Genomic DNA, 18,636 nt, shown 5'->3' on the forward strand with positions numbered 1-18,636 from the left:
GGGGGAGGAGACACTTCGGGTTGAATGCTGAATATGTGGTCCTGTCTAAGCAGTTTGAACAGTCTAGGCCTGAGTTCCTCAATCTCTGAAATAAGGAGAATAGTGCCCTCCTCACCCTAGAATGGGTTCTGAAAAATTAAACAAAGATTATAAAAGGATTTAGTAATCCATAATTGTTATTACTGGTGTTTTATAAGGAATTTGTTTTACTCCAAAAGAGGCTAAGTATAAATATTAATAGAAGGGGATTATTCTCCTTAGTATAACCCCCAAATCAAGTCTCTCTTCGATTTGTTGACTTTTCCTGACTTAGTTAAATCCTAAATGTTCCCCAAAAACCCCCACCTGTGGGTATTCACTTCTTGAGTGACCCTTTCCCAGTGAATGCAGGCTAGACAAAGGTCTCATGTTGACACACAAAATAAGGCAGAAGTGATGATGTGCAATTCACTGACTAGGTGGTACATGGCACTGTGGCGTCATGCTCTCTTGGATTACTCACTTGGGAACCTGCGCCACGCTGTGAGATCTATGGAGAGGTCCATGTCGGGAAGGGCTGAAAACTCTAGCCAACAGCCACAGAGAAACTGAGGCCTTTCAACCACCATGAGTGAGCTAGACAGCAAATCTTCTGGACTGCAACCTCATGAAAGATGCTGAGCTAGAACAACCCAGCTAAACCATATTCCTGACCCTCAGAAAATGTGAGAGAAAATAAATGTTCACTGCTTTAAATTGCTAAGTTTTGGGGCAAATTGTTTTATTTTTTTAAGTAGGCTCCATGCCCAGTGTGGACCCCAACGCAGGGCCTGAACTCACAACACTCAGATCAAGATCTGAGCAGAGATCAAGAGTCAGACACTTAGCCGACTGAGTCAGCAAGGCACCCCAGTTTTGGAGTAATTTGCATGCAGCAATAGATTACTAATACAGAGGATTTGACAACGTCTTGTTTGGCAATTAACATTTATTTTAAAATCAGTCATTTCCTTGGGTATGAATTATCTCATCCATTGGTAAATTCTGTCATTTTTGCATTTGTCTATTTTTTCACAGCAATTTCAGATGCTGTCTGCTTAAACTGATCATCTTTTATTTACTACATAAAAACACACCTTAACTTGTTTCTTGTATCTACCTATCTCCCAATAAGAGGATAGCTGCTTTTGGGGGGATATGTATAAATATACATATAAATATATATTTATACTGACACGCACACATATACACACATGTTTTTCTTCCATGATTCCTGACAGACTCTTAATGTAACTTGAGTTGGAGAAAGAAATATCTATACAGAAATTCACATTTTCGAATAATAACACTGAATCTGATAACACTACGATTAACCCATCCTTCTTAAAAAAAAAAAAAAAAAAAGACTGATTTGCAAAACCTATTCTGCTTCCACCAAATCTAAAGTTTTGCTTCCTAATACTCATTTGGAAGCCCTGTGCAACTGCTCTTTGCAGCTCACCTCATGTTTTAAAGGGCCTTTGTACCTAAAATGTCCGTGAAGGTTTCATTCTACTCATGCCAAAGATTCAGTACAAAGACTGAAAACCCATTCACAAAAGAGTAAAATCCTTGAACTGCTATTTCTACCCACCCTCAGTTTGGAAATAAAGAAGAAGAAAACAGATAAAAACAAATTATTAAGGATACTTTATTATGGCTTTAATTTTAAAAATTGAAAAATTTTAATGAGCAGCTAATCTCACTTTTCAAGGCATTCAATGTGAAGCAGTGGTAACAAGACAAGAACAAGATCTTGTGGAACTTCAAAATTATAAAGTTCAAAAGATCAGTCCAAAAAATAGAGCTAGCTATTTTTATGGAACTGATGACCATGAGATGTTTCAAAAATGTGGGAAACCAAATGAAATCCTGAATTCCCAGACTCCTATATGTCACTCATTATGTCTTACCATAGATACCTAATTTACGTTCTCCAAGACATGCACTTTACCTCACCATCACCATCCTAATGAGTTATTTTACATAAGTTTTAGAATAAAAAGATATTTTTTCAAATGTAATCCAACCATCCTGCTAGCATCTTTGTTTTTCAGTTTTTTGGGTTTTTTTGGTAAAGGTCCCTTAGGTAACTGACAGTTTTCATTTAGTTTGGCCTTAATGAGTATTTACTGCACCCGGGGCCCAGGAGCAGAATCCATATGGCTTTCAATTTCCTCAACTTAAATACAAGAAAGTGCAACAATAACCAAAACACTTTTCAAAATATTTAAAAGCACTACTTTTCACCACTGATTTTTTCCTGCTGAGTACACGCTATACTTTTTAAAACTACCTGCCTTATGGGATGTTGATTTACGGGCAAAACTCAAGTTCTCATTTTTTTTTTAATTTTTTCATTTATTTATGATAGTCACACAGAGAGAGAGAGAGAGGCAGAGACACAGGCAGAGGGAGAAGCAGGCTCCATGCACCGGGAGCCCGACGTGGGATTCGATCCCGGGTCTCCAGGATCGCGCCCTGGTCCAAAGGCAGGCGCCAAACCGCTGCGCTACCGAGGGATCCCTCAAGTTCTCATTTTAAAAAAATGTCTGCGGGATCCCTGGGTGGCTCAATGGTTTGGTGCCTGCCTTTGGTCCAGGGCGTGATCATAGAGTCCTGGGCTCAAGTCCCACCTTGGGTTCCCTGTGTGAAGCCTGCTTCTCCCTCTGCCTGTGTCTCTGCCTCTCTCTCTCTCTCTATCTCCCTCGGATAAATAAAATCTTTAAAAAAAAAAAACAAAAAAAGAGAAGGACTTCCCTCTCACTCATAGACCAACCTTAAAGGTAGGAGATGGTAACCATAATGGAGAGAATCTTCAGCAATATTTTATAGAAGCTGCAGATTTTCATGAGGCAGAGATGGCAAACTAGCAACCCACAGGCCAGATTCAACCTACAAGCTATCTTCTTTGACCCTCACAGTGTCTCTACAAGAATTTTTGAATTGTTGCTGATATTTAACATAAGAATTCTGACTTCCAGCTTCTTTTGAAAAATCAGATTTGAGAATAGTGGCCTTACATTTCCACATGGTAACAGGTGGCTAAAGCTGACTTAAGAGCTACCCCTCCTGTACTTCACAGAAGAAACCTCACACCTTGCTACCACTTATATCATCTGCAGGTATTTGAGTGTGGATCCCTGTAAATATATGATGGTTTCTTGTAACAGTCACTACAAAACTTGGATGTATGATATGAAATCAGCAATCGTCAAAGACCAGTCTTCAGGAAGCTGGAGCAATGGAAGCTCAGAGGAGAGTGTCTCTCTCTCTCTCTCTCTCTCTCTCTCTCTCTCTCTCATAATGAAAACCACCCAGGAGGCTCTTTAAATAACACAGAAGGCAAAGTCCAAGGACTTTAAGTACGGCCCCCAAGAGTCCTTGACCACAGGTTAAGAAATCACTGAGAGAATAACATATACTATTTGAAATAATATCCTGTTTTGGAAGAAGACTCATGCGTGCAGGATTGATACTGTGCAAGTGTATATTAGAGGATCATGGTTTATGTCCCTTCTGACTTGTGAGGCATCCACTAACCAGTTCAAAATATTCTGAAGATCACCCCTGTATTTATGGAAACCCATCATATGTGACAGATAAAAGTAGGGATGATAATAAATCTTAAAAAAAAAAAAAAAAAAAAAGGAGCAGCCCCGGTGGCGCAGCGGTTTGGCGCCGCCTGCAGCCCAGGGTGTGATCCTGGAGACCCGGGATCGAGTCCCACATTGGGCTTCCTGCATGAAGCCTGCTTCTCTCTCTGCCTGTGTCTCTGCCTCTCTCTCGCTCTCTCTGAATGAATAAATAAGTAAATCTTAAAAAAAAAAAAAAAAAGTAGGGATGCTCTGCTTGAAGAAGGGGCAAGCGGTCCAACCTGCTTGGACCTCCTGAAGCAAAACTTACTGTTGAAGAATGAGTAGGTCCCCTGTCACCAGACTCATCATTCTTCAAAGTTAGTTGATTCTAATGGCTCTGCTAAGAACTGGAGTGCAATCATTGGCTAAGGAGCTCCCTAGAAAAGTTCCCGAAGGGCAAACCTTCAGTGCTATTGATTATAGAAAAATCCATAGATTTAGTAGTCTGGCATGCAGATGGCAAAGCAAACATTTGTTACTAAAGCAAAAGTGACAGGCCATTCTGCAGGAAGTGGATTTAGAAGTAGCAAACTTTCCTCGAGAAAGAGCTTTGGGGATCTGCCGGAATGCCTGAACAAGGAATGGACTCAAGGTCCAGAATTATATACCATTGGTCAGGTAACTTTCAAACTGTTTTCTAAAGCAGCAAACCCCTTTTCTGAACCAAATTCTAGACCGAACTCCAATACATAAAACTGCAGCAAATACAGCTGTTTTCTGATTGAAATGTAGTTAAGAAGCCAGGATCTCCCATGTACATATATCCACTTCTTCCTTCCCATAAATCTGGCATCTCCTCAGAATCCTAAGCTTTCGTGGAACATAGTATTAAAAGTACTGCCACGGGGAATAAAAGAGGACTTTGGCTTGGCGATTTTTTTTTTAAAGATTTATTTATTTATTTATTTATTTATTTGAGAGAGAGAGAGAGAGAGAGAGAGCACGCACACATGAGCAAGGGGAGAGGCAGAAAGAGAGGGAGAATATCTCAAGCAGGCTTGACTCCCTACTGAGTGTGGAGCCTGATGTGGGGCTCTGTCTCACAACCCTGAGATCATGACCCAAGCCAAAACAAGAGTCGGAAACTTAATTGACTGAGCCATCCAGGTGTCACAGGCCTGAAAATTTCTAAGTCCAGTATTAACACCTTGCTCATCATCATAAACTAAAGCCACAAATTTTCAATATTACTGAAAAATTATTATTTTGAAATCATTAAAATAGACATGTACAGCAAACCATTAATACATAAATCAATGAACCAAAGAGCTAACTCTTCCCTGCCAAATCTCCTAAGATGTATAAAAAATTACATTAGAACCAACCACCTGTTCCCAGTCTTTTATAACCCTTAAAACAAAATGTCAGCTTCACTTGCCTACTTCATAAAACTAAATCCCTGTCTTCTTTATTTAAAACTAAATAACCAGCACCTTTTTCATCTCAAATCTTTTGTAAATTAAAAAAAAAATGAATGTAAATTGTTTTTAAATATTAAAGGGAAAAAAAATTAAAAGTATTCATCGACTAGTATTTTATTCTTTATTCCTTGAAAGGAAGGCTAAATCCAACATTTTAAAATATCTGAGCTTAGGGGTACCTGGTGGGTTGGTGGTTGGCGTCTGCCTTTGGCTCATCCCGGGGTCCTGGGATGGAGTCCCACATTGGGTTCCCGGCAGGGAGCCTGCTTCTTCCTCTGCCTATGCCTGCTTTTGTGTGTCTCTCAGGAATAAATAAATAAAATCTTTTTTAAAAAATTAAAAAGTAAAATATCTGAGCTTAAAACTTGGCTTCTAAAGACCCTTGTTTCTAAAGATCATCCTTAGTAGTGACAAAACTCAGTTTTCTTTTTTTTTTTTTTAATTTATTTTTTATTGGTGTTCAATTTACTAACATACAGAATAACCCCCAGTGCCCGTCACCCATTCACTCCCACCCCCCGCCCTTCTCCCCTTCTACCACCCCTAGAAAACTCAGTTTTCAAAAGCTTATTTTACAAATTTAGTGTCTATTATTTGAGGATATCACTATTAGTATGAAAAGGAAGGGAGAAAAAGTACAGCAAGATCCAGTAGAAAGGCCAGATTATTTATGCATCCACAAAATTTTTTTCTATCCTTCAATGGCATTTGGGGGGAAAATAAAAAGATGTTTTCCCTTTACAAAGAATAAATACAATTACACTTTAGGGGGGAAGAAAAGTAGCCTAAATTTTCAACACTGGGAAATTCCTTCCCAAATTTTCAACTCCTCACAAAAGCCAGCAACGTTTGACCTCCCTCACCAACCACTGATGAGTGAGTATGTGTGTCTGTGTGTCTGTCTGCTGCACTTTCCCAGTAAGTGTATGCCACAGAACCATACATTCCAACACATTGAGCAAGCGCACACACTCCTCCCTGGCTTCCCCAAACTCAGCCAGTGAGGGGGCACTGCACTGGATGCAGGCCTGCACACCAGGCACCTTCTAGCCCTGGCCATCCCCAGGGAAATGCAAAGGGCAAGAGGGGAGAGAGGGAGAGAGGGAGAAAGAGGGAGAGAGAGGGAGAGAGAGGGAGAGAGAAAGGAAGTGGCCAGTACAGGGCCTCATAGAAAGAAATGTAAAACCTTTTGTGGGGCAGGCCAGCCACATACTCCTAGAGTTTTTAAATGTCAAAGAATAAATTCTGTGAGATTCGCAGTTCTGCTGTCACCACTGGAGTCCCTTACTCTTTTCTATACCCTATCAGGGAGTACCAGTCTTTCCCCTGTGCTCTGGAATTAGAGACTGCATGAGCTGTATGACATAGTTCACTCAGTCACCAAGCTCCTATGGCCACCTAGCTCCTGTCCTCCTTCCTTCCTTCTCTCCCTCCAAATATCTTTCTCTCTCTCCCTTTCTTCCTTCCTTCTAATTGAAGAAGCCAAATCGTATTTTTTTTTTACTGTTAAACCATTTAATCATCTCTGATTCTCTCAAAGATGCACAAATATTTTACTCCAAAATCTTATCCATACAACTATGAAGAAAAACATTCATTTTCCAAATATGCATTGTTGAAATTACAAACATCAAAAGAGACTCAAGTAAATGGTCTCCACAAAATACAGTTATAGCCTGTCCTCACATAAGTTTTTTTCAAAATATCTTCTATTTTGTGAATTGGTTTGAGGTTAACCTGTCTGCAAAATCACCTTTTGATTATGAATTTTTTACTTTGCTTTTTGAAGAGAAAAAGTAAAGAGAAGATGTAGCAAGATAGCAAAAATGTCTTCTCTGATAACATTTTAAGCTCTATTAGAGGCTACTGAGAAAAGTTATTATTTTTTAATCATAATGTTCATAAGATTTTTTTTAATCAAAAAAGCACAACGTCTATATCTAGAAGCAAAACTTCTGTCTCATTTCATTGATGGTATAATTCTATCTTACATCTTGTTTACTTAAAAAAAGTCACCAATGTACTGTATAATGTTTAAGTGTTGTATCAAAAAGAACATATACATCTTTCTACTCCCTGTACTTTCACTGACATTTTCATGTGTCAAAAAGGTTTAAAATTTTCTGACGTAAGATGAATCATTTTATGGAAAGCGATTTGTGAGAATCCCAGATTTTCCTTCTCTAGACCATACACATTTATACACAGATGAAAATGAAAGCATGCCAAACTTTGTGTAACATTCTAGGTCCTAAACAAAAAAGCCTGAGTCTTTTTACAGGATTTAAAATATATATGTATCTGGCCCAAAAGCATGAATACAGACCCTCTCACCACGCTGCATATACATTATATTTTTTACACTTCATTTCTGGCCACAACAATTCTTAAAACCATCTCTCTTTTAAATTACTAATGCCTCTACAATAGGAAGGACGGCTTCAGAAAGTGTCCTCAAATTATGACTAGCACTTTTAGTTGCTTTTCAATTATACTAAATTAGAAATAACTAAACTTCAGCCCCGTATCTTCCTCAGCATACCCATCCTCTACATGTAAATTTTATTTCTTATTCTGAGTTGGGAAAAATAAAGGTACTCTATAACCTATGTAAACATTATCACAACTCCTGCTTTACTGGTAGGCTGCTGTTGCTATATTCAGATAAGGAGGAGAGCAGGACAGCAAAGGTGATAGGACCACTGTCTCTTTGAAGCAGGTTTGGGCAGGTGGAAGGAGTTGTTGCTTCTGAGTCCGAAACCTTAAAGCCCTATCTATAAAAGGGATGATGTACAGCTGTCTCCCGGCTGTTGTAAGGATACAATAAGATACCCAGAAGGCCCAGTACAGGGCCTAGCACAGGATCTACCTCGTAAATATTAGTTACCTTCCTTCTCCATCTTCAGAATCAGAATTCCACAGAACGTGGAACAGAACCCTTACTCCAGACTGTACTAACTTAAAGAAATGAAATGTGTGGGGAGTTGGAAATAATCTTCTTACCTATTATTTATTTTATTTATTTTATTTTATTTTTATTATTTTCTTGATAATGCCTTCTTTCCTCCCACTACCACCATATACATGATAGTACACAAAAGTTTTTTTTTTTTTTTTTAAGCTTTATTTATTCACGAGAGACACAGAAAGAGAGAGGCAGAGACACAGGCAAAGGGAGAAGCAGGCTCCCTACCGGCAGCCCCATGCGGGACTCATCAGGATCACGCCCTGAGCCGAAGGCAGAGGCTCAACCACTGAGCCATCCAGGCGTCCCAATTGTACACAAAAGTTAAAGGTAACAAGAGGATAAACGTAGGAAAAGTTTATAATTAAGGGGAAATGAAACTATACTTCACATGATTAGTTATTTAGTGTATGTTTTTGAGTGATTATATCATTAATGAAGACCTCTGAAAACTTCATGGATGCTATCCTACTGATACTCATTCCATCCCCACAGAAGAGGCCAAATGCCATGTTCTGTACAGAAAGTGAAGCAGAGAGACACCAAATCTAGGGAAAGACCTGGCAGTCTCCAGGAAAAAAACCAAAACACAGTCCTGACCTCCAGCAGTGGGTTGGTTAAAACCCATGAAGAACCCACCCAAGTGATTCCTTGAGCTAGATTTTCCTTTACCACAAGGCTTATAGTCTTGACCAGGGGTACAGCTCACTGCCTAATGTGTGTGGAGCAAGATGTCCGGAGATACGTCTTTCCTGGCAGTGTTCTATTTCATAGCACAAGGAATGCAACCACTGAAAAAAGCAACAAACTCCAACCCCACTTCTGTCTATGGGCAAGCATGGTGATAGGAGGAGGGAATGCTGCTGGTAATGTTTAAATTGCCTCTGTTTGTTTCTAATTATTTTTGTTTCTAAAAAACTATAACAAAGTACAGATCACTCAGATTGATGTAAGAATAAGACTGCAAAAGGGTCATTCACGAACAAAACTATTTTCATGTATTTCCATCACTCTTGAATGGCACCCTTTAAGCCTTACAACACTCTTGACTGAATTCTTTAATTTAAAAAAGTGTGGGGAAAAAAGTTCTCAGCACACCGGACTGGAGGATCAGAAGACCCGGGCTCTAATGAGCCCCAGCCCCCAGCATTACTATTCAAAAGCCACGTGGACTTAGGCAAATTATTAAATCTCTCTGAAACTAAGTTTCCTCATCAGAAAAAAGGGGAGAATATTACTTGTCCTAACTGCTTCACATAATTATTATTTGGAATAAATGAAATAATGTGTTGAAGAGGCTGGGACATCATGAGCACTATATGAGTGTAAGATGCAGGCACATAAAAATATATGTATCTCCCTGAGAGAATGCTACTAGCATTATTTACACACCAGCACATGGAATCATGAAACAATCTTTCTGTTCACATTTAAAACAAAAATTAAAAAATCCAAGCTTTCCCCTAAGGCAAATTCTCATGCACTGGCACATATTAATTATATGATAATGAGAAAAACTGAAAACATTCTCATTGCAATTGGTCCCATACATACTTTCCTGGTCATTAGGTACAACATTTCTTATGATACAGGTAAATATCAGAAAGTCTAAAATATGCATCAGAACTCTTCATTTTCATTTACTGGACTTATTAAAACACCTATTTTATGAAACGTTCTTGACAGTAAAAAGAATGAGGAAATTCTTAGTAATGTTCACATTTTAAGAATAAAGTACAGAATAGATAAATAACAAGGAAATCAGGGAAGAAATAAACAAAATGTATCTCAAAAATGTAAGCCTATTACATAGTGAGAAACAGAGGCTTGGGAAGGAGACATATATCTATTCAATGATGGACACTGGGTTAGCTCTTAGATTTGATGGCCTGCTATTAGTGTAAAAGCATCCATTTTCTCTGGTCTACTTAATCTTTACCTCAATATGCCGTCAAACTCTAAACCAAGTTATAGAAACAATTATTATATCCTCCTTTGCCTCTGGAAACCAAAGCAACAGAATCTGAATTTTTCTATAAAGGAAAATAATTCTTCTTCACTATTTTATGGAAAGACCAAAGTACATGATCAAAACAGGAAAAAGAAAAACCTTAAAAATAATGCTCTGAGCACTCTGCAATTTTGCTACCCAAAATAGAACGCATACAGTCCATGCCACCAAATGAAAATTACAAGTTTGTAAGCAAGAAGTCAAATTATAAAGTAAAAGATTTTTTAAGATATTTTAATGATGATAAATGGGAGGACAGACGGTTAATCTTTACTTGTAGGTGTTTGTTGTTTATTTGCTACTATGTTTTCTTCAATGATAAGTGTTCTGAATGACTACCCAAACTGATTGGACTTGAATTTCTCTGTAAAAAGGATAAACTTTGACTAATAAATTATTTGGGCATGTTTTGTTAAACAGAATTATCCCATCCTTCAAATTAAGTTAATCATAACTTCTGAGAGATTACACTTTTGACTAAAAGTTTCAGAAAACTGGTTTTTAAAAACTGACTTAGCCAAGCCACATCACTCTCTTCTTCAACACCAGAAAGAACAGTGAAGACACTCTGGTGGCGTGTAGGTGAAATTTTTAGAAATATATTTTGAAACTTATGGTTCAACTTTTTTAAGTCTCCAAAGAAACCAGTTCAATATTTATGCTTCTAATGAAATTGTCAGAATACTTCTGCTGTACAAAATAATATACTGTCTTTCACAGTACAGAATTTATAAATGAAAATGTATATTCAAATCTTGAATTTTCTAACATTTATAAAAATGGCTTATGAATCATCAGAGCCTTCACAGAATCACTGAGCTAACTCTATTAGTGAGAGGGGATATCTTAACAAAAAGAAGGGTAGACTGTGCATTGGATAGCCCTTACAGCAGCAGCTCCCTCACTGCAGAAGTCACTACAGGTGCCCAAGCCCTGGCTTCCATAAGGTTAACCACCTACAAGAATTATGCATCACTCAAAACAAATACCAATTCCCTTTGTTACAAGGTTCAAACACCCAGCAATTTTCATTTGCCTTGCCTAAATCCAGAGCAAATGTTGCTCAATTAAAGATTTCCTCCTCTTCCCTCTTGATACCATCTGTCTGAAACTACTGTCCCCCCACAAAGCACACATGCACACAGACACCCATGTGCACACACCCCACTGAATCACAGAGATGACACACTTAGCTCAAATAATATTCTCTCACAACTCTAACCAATTGCTCATCTACTTTTGAGAATTTCATTAGAAGACTTGAATGAGTGATTCAGCAATAGACAACAAATATTTAGAGAGTTGAGAAGTATCAAATATGTGTAAAAAGTTTCTGTAGAAATCTGATCTGATTTTCATAGTTTTGACTTTTAATAAATGTGCCCAAGTTACTATGCTTTAATGCACATTTCAACATTATTTACATTCCCCCAGCTGAAAAACTGGAGCAACCTCCATAAAACAAAAACATTTACTCAAAATAGTTAGGATGTTAATTTTGATATGCAATTAGTTCTAAATCAGCTAATGTCCTTTAAAAAAAAATTCTTTCTAAAGAAAATACATTATACCACCATGTATAAAAAGGTATTGTACAAATACTAATCTCTCATCTTTATGCAATCTCAGGTTAAAATAATAAAAAACAAAACTCTGAGACCATCTCTTACTGGCCATAATTACAAGGAAACACTATTTTAAAAAACAGCATTTGACAAATGTATCAAACATCACCAAATCTCCTTTTAGAATTAATGTTTAGATGTAGCCATTTAATACTTTTATAAATTGCTATAATACGAATATAAAACTGAGATGAATTTGACAAACTGGAAAATCAAGTACTACATAAAAAGTATTTTGATTTGTAGTTTTCAATGGTTTTTAATATTTAGCTAAATAACACAAAATCAACATCAAATGAGCAGTCATTTAATATTTGTAGGCTACAACTTTAAATCTACATTATCACTTGAATTATCAATTAATTCTTTTCTTTACTGCTTCTATTTCAATTCTAATACTTATCTCTTAAAGGTCATGAAAATGTGTAATTCTTTATGATATTGCCTAAAACCATATGAAAAAATTACTAGCTTTTTTAAAAATGGGAAACTAAACGTCCAACCCAAAGCCAAATCATAAACTACCTCAGTTTGACATGTATTTTACATTAATATATGTTATAGCCAGCCACACATGGACTCTATATAATTAAATTCAAGCATTAATTTTTAATTCAACAAATTCTTTAATTAGAAGGCTACCATATGATTTTAACCTAAAAAAGTCTTCTCTGTTGCTTCAAAATTAAAAATTGATGCAGCAAAAGCCTTTGTTGGGGGGAGAGCTTGAGGTTGGGTGATTTTTTTTTTCTTTTTGGTATTTAATTCAACTATACACAATGTAGTACATACAAGCAAAATACAATTGAGATACTGTTTTCTTTAACATTCCTATAGGAGACTGAATTCATTTGCATTGGAGAGAACACAATTACTGATTTTTAACTCATGAAAGACAAATTCATAGCTTTTTCCTACACTACCTCATAGTATTCACACCATCTCAGTGAAAGCACGTCTAGCACCACTTGGTTACTTCCTAGCAGTGGGCAGAAATTGCATTTTTCAAAGTTTTGTTTCTCACAGAATCATTCAACTTTAGTTACAAAGCACATTCAGGTTAGCGTATGTCTTGGCTCAAAACAATTTATGTGATGTGTATGCGTGCATGCATGTGTGTATAGATACATATGCAGATATATGTATATGTATTGAAACCAAACTCTCTTCAACATCAAAAATGAAATTTCTGTCAAGGAAGTTTCTACAACTTTTAACAGAATTTTAAAGTCACTACAGTTTTCTTCCTCTTGAAGCAATCTTTGATTTATATATACTACCAAGAAATATGAATAGAGAAAAAAAGATCCAAAGGTTTTTATTCAACAGAGCCTGAAACCAACTTAGAAAGTAAAAAAAAAAAAAAGAAAAAGAAAAGAAAAGAGAGAGAAAAAAAATTAAAATTAAAAAAAATAGATGGTTTGTCTATGGTTTGCATTACAGTAATTTGCATCTAATAAGAATGAAACACATGTGGCAAAAAGGAAAAAAGAGTTTTCTACTGATGACCCTGAGAAAATAATGGTTACCTAGTCTGTCTACTATAATAGCACATATAAAAATGATGCTAGAATTGTATTTAACAAAAGATCCATTGGTAAGCAAATGGCATGCCAATAATTTCATGACTTAAGATAAAAACATCTCCTCCCAAAGTATCATTAGCTTAAAAAAAAATCTATTTGGAATGCAGATACTAAAAACTCATTCTTGAAAACAGAAAGAAATCAGAACAATATAAAGAAAATGAGTACTCAATTGCTGAATGATCTTTAAGCAAGCAAGCAATGAGGATGAATTGTTTTCTTCACATTTTCACTTCAACTAACACAAAAACCACATATAGAACTGACTTAACGCTGACAAATTTACTTCTAACTTGTTAAATTTCATGGAAATGCAACAAAGGAACACCAAAATAGTCACCATATAACATAAAAGCTTTGGTTTCAAATGTCACAGTACCCTGCTTTTGAAAGCCAGCACCGTGGTAGTGCCCTGTACATGAGAACATCCAGCTGCTTCATCCCAGGGGTCTGAGCTCAGTACACATCGCCAGGCATTAGCCATCTCTCCCTTAGCCTGCAGTACAAGTAACTAATTCCTGCATTTTCAACCAATAAAGGAAAGGGGAAAAAAAAGAGTAAAACCATCCAATCAGAAATGATGCAACCCTCTACAGCAGCAGCTTATGCATACATTTGGTATGTCAGACGTCTTCAGGGTAGTGAATCACACACAGCGCATTTTAATCTACCTCCTAGGTATTTCATATCGCCCACATGTTCAAAGAAATTATGTACTAATAGGGCTGTAGAGGTCCTAGTTTGCTCTTTATTTAATTGATATTAAAAATTTGGGGCATGCTTTTAATTCTGAACTCTAAAATAAACACAACAAAATTATTTAAATAACACTCTGGCTAACAGCAAATACCTCTTCATTTTGAAAGAAAAATATTTAGAAGTTTATTTGTGAGAAGTCTTAGGAGATGTTAATAACTTTAGAGAAAACAGTATTTCCCTTACATTGCAACATGAAATACTGTACTTTGCAACATGAAATGACACATTAAAGTTAAAACTCGGGTGATCTTTATTAATTATAACCCAAAAAAGGACTCAAAACAGCTATGCAGCCAACAGAACTAGGCACTTATACGATAACAGCCCATCAAATGTTTTAGGCGGTTCTTTCAAACCTTGTTCAATATATTCATCAAACTTCCAAGTGTTGCATGAAGAGCAATTTAAACTTACACTAAGTACCTAATATATCAGAAAGCTTCAACTTGGATTTCTCAGGCAAAAAAAAAAAATTATAGAAAAGCACACAAATTAAAATACTTAACTGGAAAACCAGTTACACACTATATCTGTTCCTAGAGAGAAGAATTAGCTTACTATTATTACACATGAAACTGCAAATCATAACTTTTGCCTTTTTTTAAAAGGCGTTCCCTTTGTGATATGCCACAGAATCATTTGCAAACAAAAGATATCCTGTTGCTTAGTTAAAATAAAAGTATCTGAAAACGTGCCCACAATTTTCAAAAATCTCTTTAATAAAATAAGTATTTACAAAATTAGTACAGTTTGTTTTAAAATCTATTCAATCCTGGCACAAATCAAGTAAGTGGTCACACTCCTGAGTATCATAAATTGTAAAGGTGGTAAATCAAAGACTTCACTTAGTTTTCAATCCAGCTACTTAATGACTAATGGTGAAGAAATGTATGTGAATGGGATATAAACTAAGTTACGACACAAGAGAGGAAAAAAAAAAAAAAACCTAGAATGAGTAATAAAGGGCCCCAATTTAAAGTCCACAATACACTTTAAACAAAGATGTTCTCCCTCATTCTCTCCTCATAGAGAGATATTTCTCATGTAGGCAAATCACTGTGGAGAAATCCAACTTCCACCAAACTCTTTACGCCTTCATTAACAACAGTGCACTTAAATATAACTATAGATTTCACAAAGATACTTGGTTAGCCTCAGACATATCTTAAAAGCAACAACAACAAAACGCTCAGAAGCAACAGTCAGTAGTCTCAGTGACTCAAAAAGTCTGGCTTTTTAACTACCACCCAATGCAAACAACCTACTTCTTTAGAGTGCTATGCAAAATACTGACCCCTTACTGAATTATTTTATTATTCAACGCTAAGCTATCTAAAAAAGAAAACTAATTAATCGCGAAGTTTAGTTAAGCAATTTAGTTGACAAAGTAAATATTTACTCTTAACATCTCACAGGAAGTCTTGACAAGCATTTGTTGCCACTGTGCTGGGGGGGGTAGGGCTGGGAGTGGGGGGGTGGGGGGTGGGAGGCAAGTTTTGATAAACAAGTTTAACGGTCCCAGCGAATTTCACACAGCTAGGGTTCGCCACCCCTCACCCCCAATAAGGCACCAGATATTTTCCAAAGTACAGTAAACACCTTATATAATGAAAGTAAAAAAAAAAAAATGTAACTTTCTAGACTATGTTATCTCCACTAACAAAACAAACAAAAGCCTCCCTTTTTAAAACCACAAAAGCACATTAAAAAAAAAAAACGGAGCGTATTTCTGTATTTACACGTAAGCCCTATCACGAAATAACTAAGCAAAATATATTTACCTGAGCTTTTTAGAGACTGAGTAATCAACTTCCATGATTTTCCCATGCAATTCCACTTTACCTTTAAAACAGAAATTAAAGCACTCAGAACCTTCCTTAGATCAAAGCGGCGGGGGTCTAGGAGGGGCACGCACAGAACTGCACGCTCGGGCTCCGCCTTCGGGCGCCCTCCAGGGGTCTCCTCCCCGCCTCGAGCTGGGCAAACTTGGCTCCCGGTGGGAAGCAAGGTGGGCGCCCCGACTCTTTGGACGAGGTGGGAAGGGCGCGAGCCCGGATCCGACCCCAGGTATAGCTGTGGGTGGCATTACCGGAAAAACAAATTTAATAAAGAGCGGCGCCAATTTGAAAGGATGAGCTCATTTGAAACTCAAGCTGCAGGGCTGGCGCGGCCCCGCTGCTCGCCCGGCCCCCACCTCTCCAAGCCGCTGACCCGGGCCCCGGAGGCTCCGCTGCGCCCCCCTCCCCGCCCTCCCCACCCCGCGGCCCCGACGAGGCGCACCGGAGCCCCCCCGCCCCGCCCCCACCCCGCCTCCCCCCCGGGGGCCGCCGCCGCGGGCGCCCGGTCCCGGCCGGCTCCGGGGTGTCACCTTGGCCTGGCGGCCGCCCCGCCCCCCCCCGCGCGCCGGTGGGCCGGGGGCTCGGGCCGGCCGGGGCGCGGGGGGCTCGGGGGGCGCGGGCTCCGGCGGGCGGGCGGCGAGCGCGGCTCCGAGCGGTGCGTGTGCGAGAGGGCGAGTTGGGGAGTGCGCGCGCGCGCCAGTGTGTGTGTGTCGCTCTCCGTCTCCCGTCTGGGCTCCGGCGCTCTCGCGGGCCCCCCGGTCGCCTCTTTCCCGGTTCTCAGCCCGGGGCCCCCACCGAGTTGAGACAGGGCACCTCGTAGAAAGGTGCTTCTGGCCGAGCGGGAGGCGGGGGGGCCGGCGGCGGAAAGCCCCCAGCCCCGAGTTCTTCTCAATAAAATCGGACAAAAAATTCAGAGAAAAATAGGAGCGCTTGAGAGACGAGCGAGAGGGGACGGCGGCTCGGGAGAGGGACCGAGAGCGGGCGCCGTCGTGCAGGGGCCGGGGCTGGGGGGCGGGGGGGGGCACCGAGACCCCGGAGGGGACCGTCAGGGCGGCGCCGAGGGGGCTCCGAAAGTGGGGGGCCGCGGGGCGCGGTGGGGAGGGGGCCAGCGAGGGGCGCGCGGCTCCGGGGGCGCGGGGGGCGAGAGGTCCGGGCACGCGGGCTGTGCGGGGCGGGGGGGGTCCCTGACAAAGGGGGGGCGGCAAGGTCAGGGGACAGCGGGCACGGGGGGCTCTCCGGGGATGGGGGTGGGGAAACTCCGGAGAGCGGCGCGGGCAGCCTGCGGGAGGGGGGCGCCCCCAGAGCGCGGGCGAGCCCCGGGCACCCTCGCAGCGGCACGGGGGTCGCCCCGGGGCTGCGGCCGGGAGCGCGCGGGGCGGGGGGGGTCCGGCGCGGCGGGGGGAGGGGAGCGGGCCGGCGCCGAGAGTTGAGGGTCTGGTGCGGGGAAGTGAGCGTGCGGGCGCGGGAGCCCCCGCCGGGCGCCGCCCGCAGGCTCGGCCTCCCTCCGGGCGCCGTCCCGGCCCGAGCTGGGCGAGGCGGGGGGAGGGGGCGGCGGCGACTGCTCACCCGAGAGGGTCTCGATGGCGCGGATGGCCCAGTTCTGGTCGGGGTAGTCCACGAAGGCGTAGCCGGACTTGAGCAGGACCTGTCCCGCCAGGGGCAGCTTCCTGTCCCCGAAGAGCTGCCGGAGGTCGTCGGCGGTGACGGCGGGGCTCAGGTTCCCGATGTAAAGCTTGTTCATCATCCGTCTCTTCCCCGAGAGCCCGCGGCTCCCCCGGCCCGGTACCCGGCGCTCCTCGCCTCCTCCGCTGCCCTCGTCTCTCCTCCTCCTCCTCCTCCTCCTCCTCCTCCTCCTCCTCCTCCTCCTCCTCCTCCTCCGCCCCCCCTCCCCGCCCTCCGCCCGCCCGCCCGCCACCCACCCCCACCCTCAGCCTGGCTCCCCCCACCGCGGCCGGCCCGGCCCGCCCGGGGGCAGAGGCGGAGGCGGGGACTCGGCGCGGCTGCCTCCTCGGGGCAGAGTCCCGGGCCGGGCGGCGGCGCGCGGACAAAGCGCTCTCTCTGCCTCCCTCTCGCTCGCTCTCAAGGCGGTGGCGGGAGGAGGAGCAGCGGCGGGCGGCGGCAGCGCACCCCGCGTGTGTGTGTGTGTGTGTGAGAGTTTGTACGGGCGTGTGCGCCGCCGAGAGTGAGCGAGCGAGCGCCCCCTCCCCGCCCCGCGCCGCGCCGCCGAGCCCCGAGCCCCCCGCGCGGCTCCCCGGGCTCTGCCTCCCGCCGGGCGGGCGGAAGCGGGTCGCGGCCCGGGGCCGGGGCGCCCGGAGCCCGAAGCCCGGAGCCCGGAGCCCCGGCGGGCGCGGCGCGGAGGCCGGGCGTGCGGCGGGGCGGGGAAGGCGCGCCCGGGGCGCGGGTGGGAGTGCGCGAGGGGGCGCGGGGCCGTGGGAGAGCGCGGAGAGGGGTGTGCGCAAGGTGGACCGGATGTGAGAGCGCGGCCGCCGCGGCCGGGGAAGGTGTGTCTCGGAGGTGAGAGGCGAGGGCGGGCTGGGAGGCAACTTCGGCGGCGAGTTGGCCGCGGCCGGCGCCCTGCGCGGTCCCGGGCGCAGCGCTCGCTCGGAGCCCCGCTCCCCGCCCGGCTCCCCGGGGCGACCCCGCGGCGCGTGCGGTCGAGGCTCGCGGACGGCGGTCGGGACGCCTGGGCCCTCGCGCACGGCGCAGCCCGGGCAAGTTGCCGCCGGCCCGGGCCTCAGTTTCCCGGCCCGTCGCGGGAGACGGAAGGCCGGAGCC

The 18,636-nt window shown here is 42.6% G+C and overlaps 1 protein-coding gene across 5 annotated transcripts in view; it reads right to left on the bottom strand.

Annotated features, from left to right (window-relative positions):
- Positions 1–17,741, bottom strand: part of IGF2BP2 (insulin like growth factor 2 mRNA binding protein 2) — a 155,607-nt gene extending 137,866 nt beyond the window's left edge. For 4 of the 5 annotated variants that reach the window (XM_072807724.1, XM_072807725.1, XM_072807722.1 and 1 more), the window contains exons 1-2: positions 17,428–17,741; positions 15,805–15,865 (exon numbers count right to left, since the gene is read on the bottom strand). In XM_072807724.1, the coding sequence (XP_072663825.1) occupies positions 15,805–15,865; positions 17,428–17,605 (239 nt within the window). In that variant the 5' untranslated portion in view covers positions 17,606–17,741. Of the gene's footprint in view, positions 1–13,643; positions 13,721–15,804; positions 15,866–17,427 lie in introns of those variants that run through there. The other variant, XM_072807726.1, reaches the window with a different exon arrangement.
- Between the last annotated feature and the right edge of the window lie 895 nt (positions 17,742–18,636).

This window comes from Canis lupus, chromosome 31 (genome assembly GCF_048164855.1).
Source record: "Canis lupus baileyi chromosome 31, mCanLup2.hap1, whole genome shotgun sequence".
NCBI lineage: Eukaryota > Metazoa > Chordata > Mammalia > Carnivora > Canidae > Canis > Canis lupus.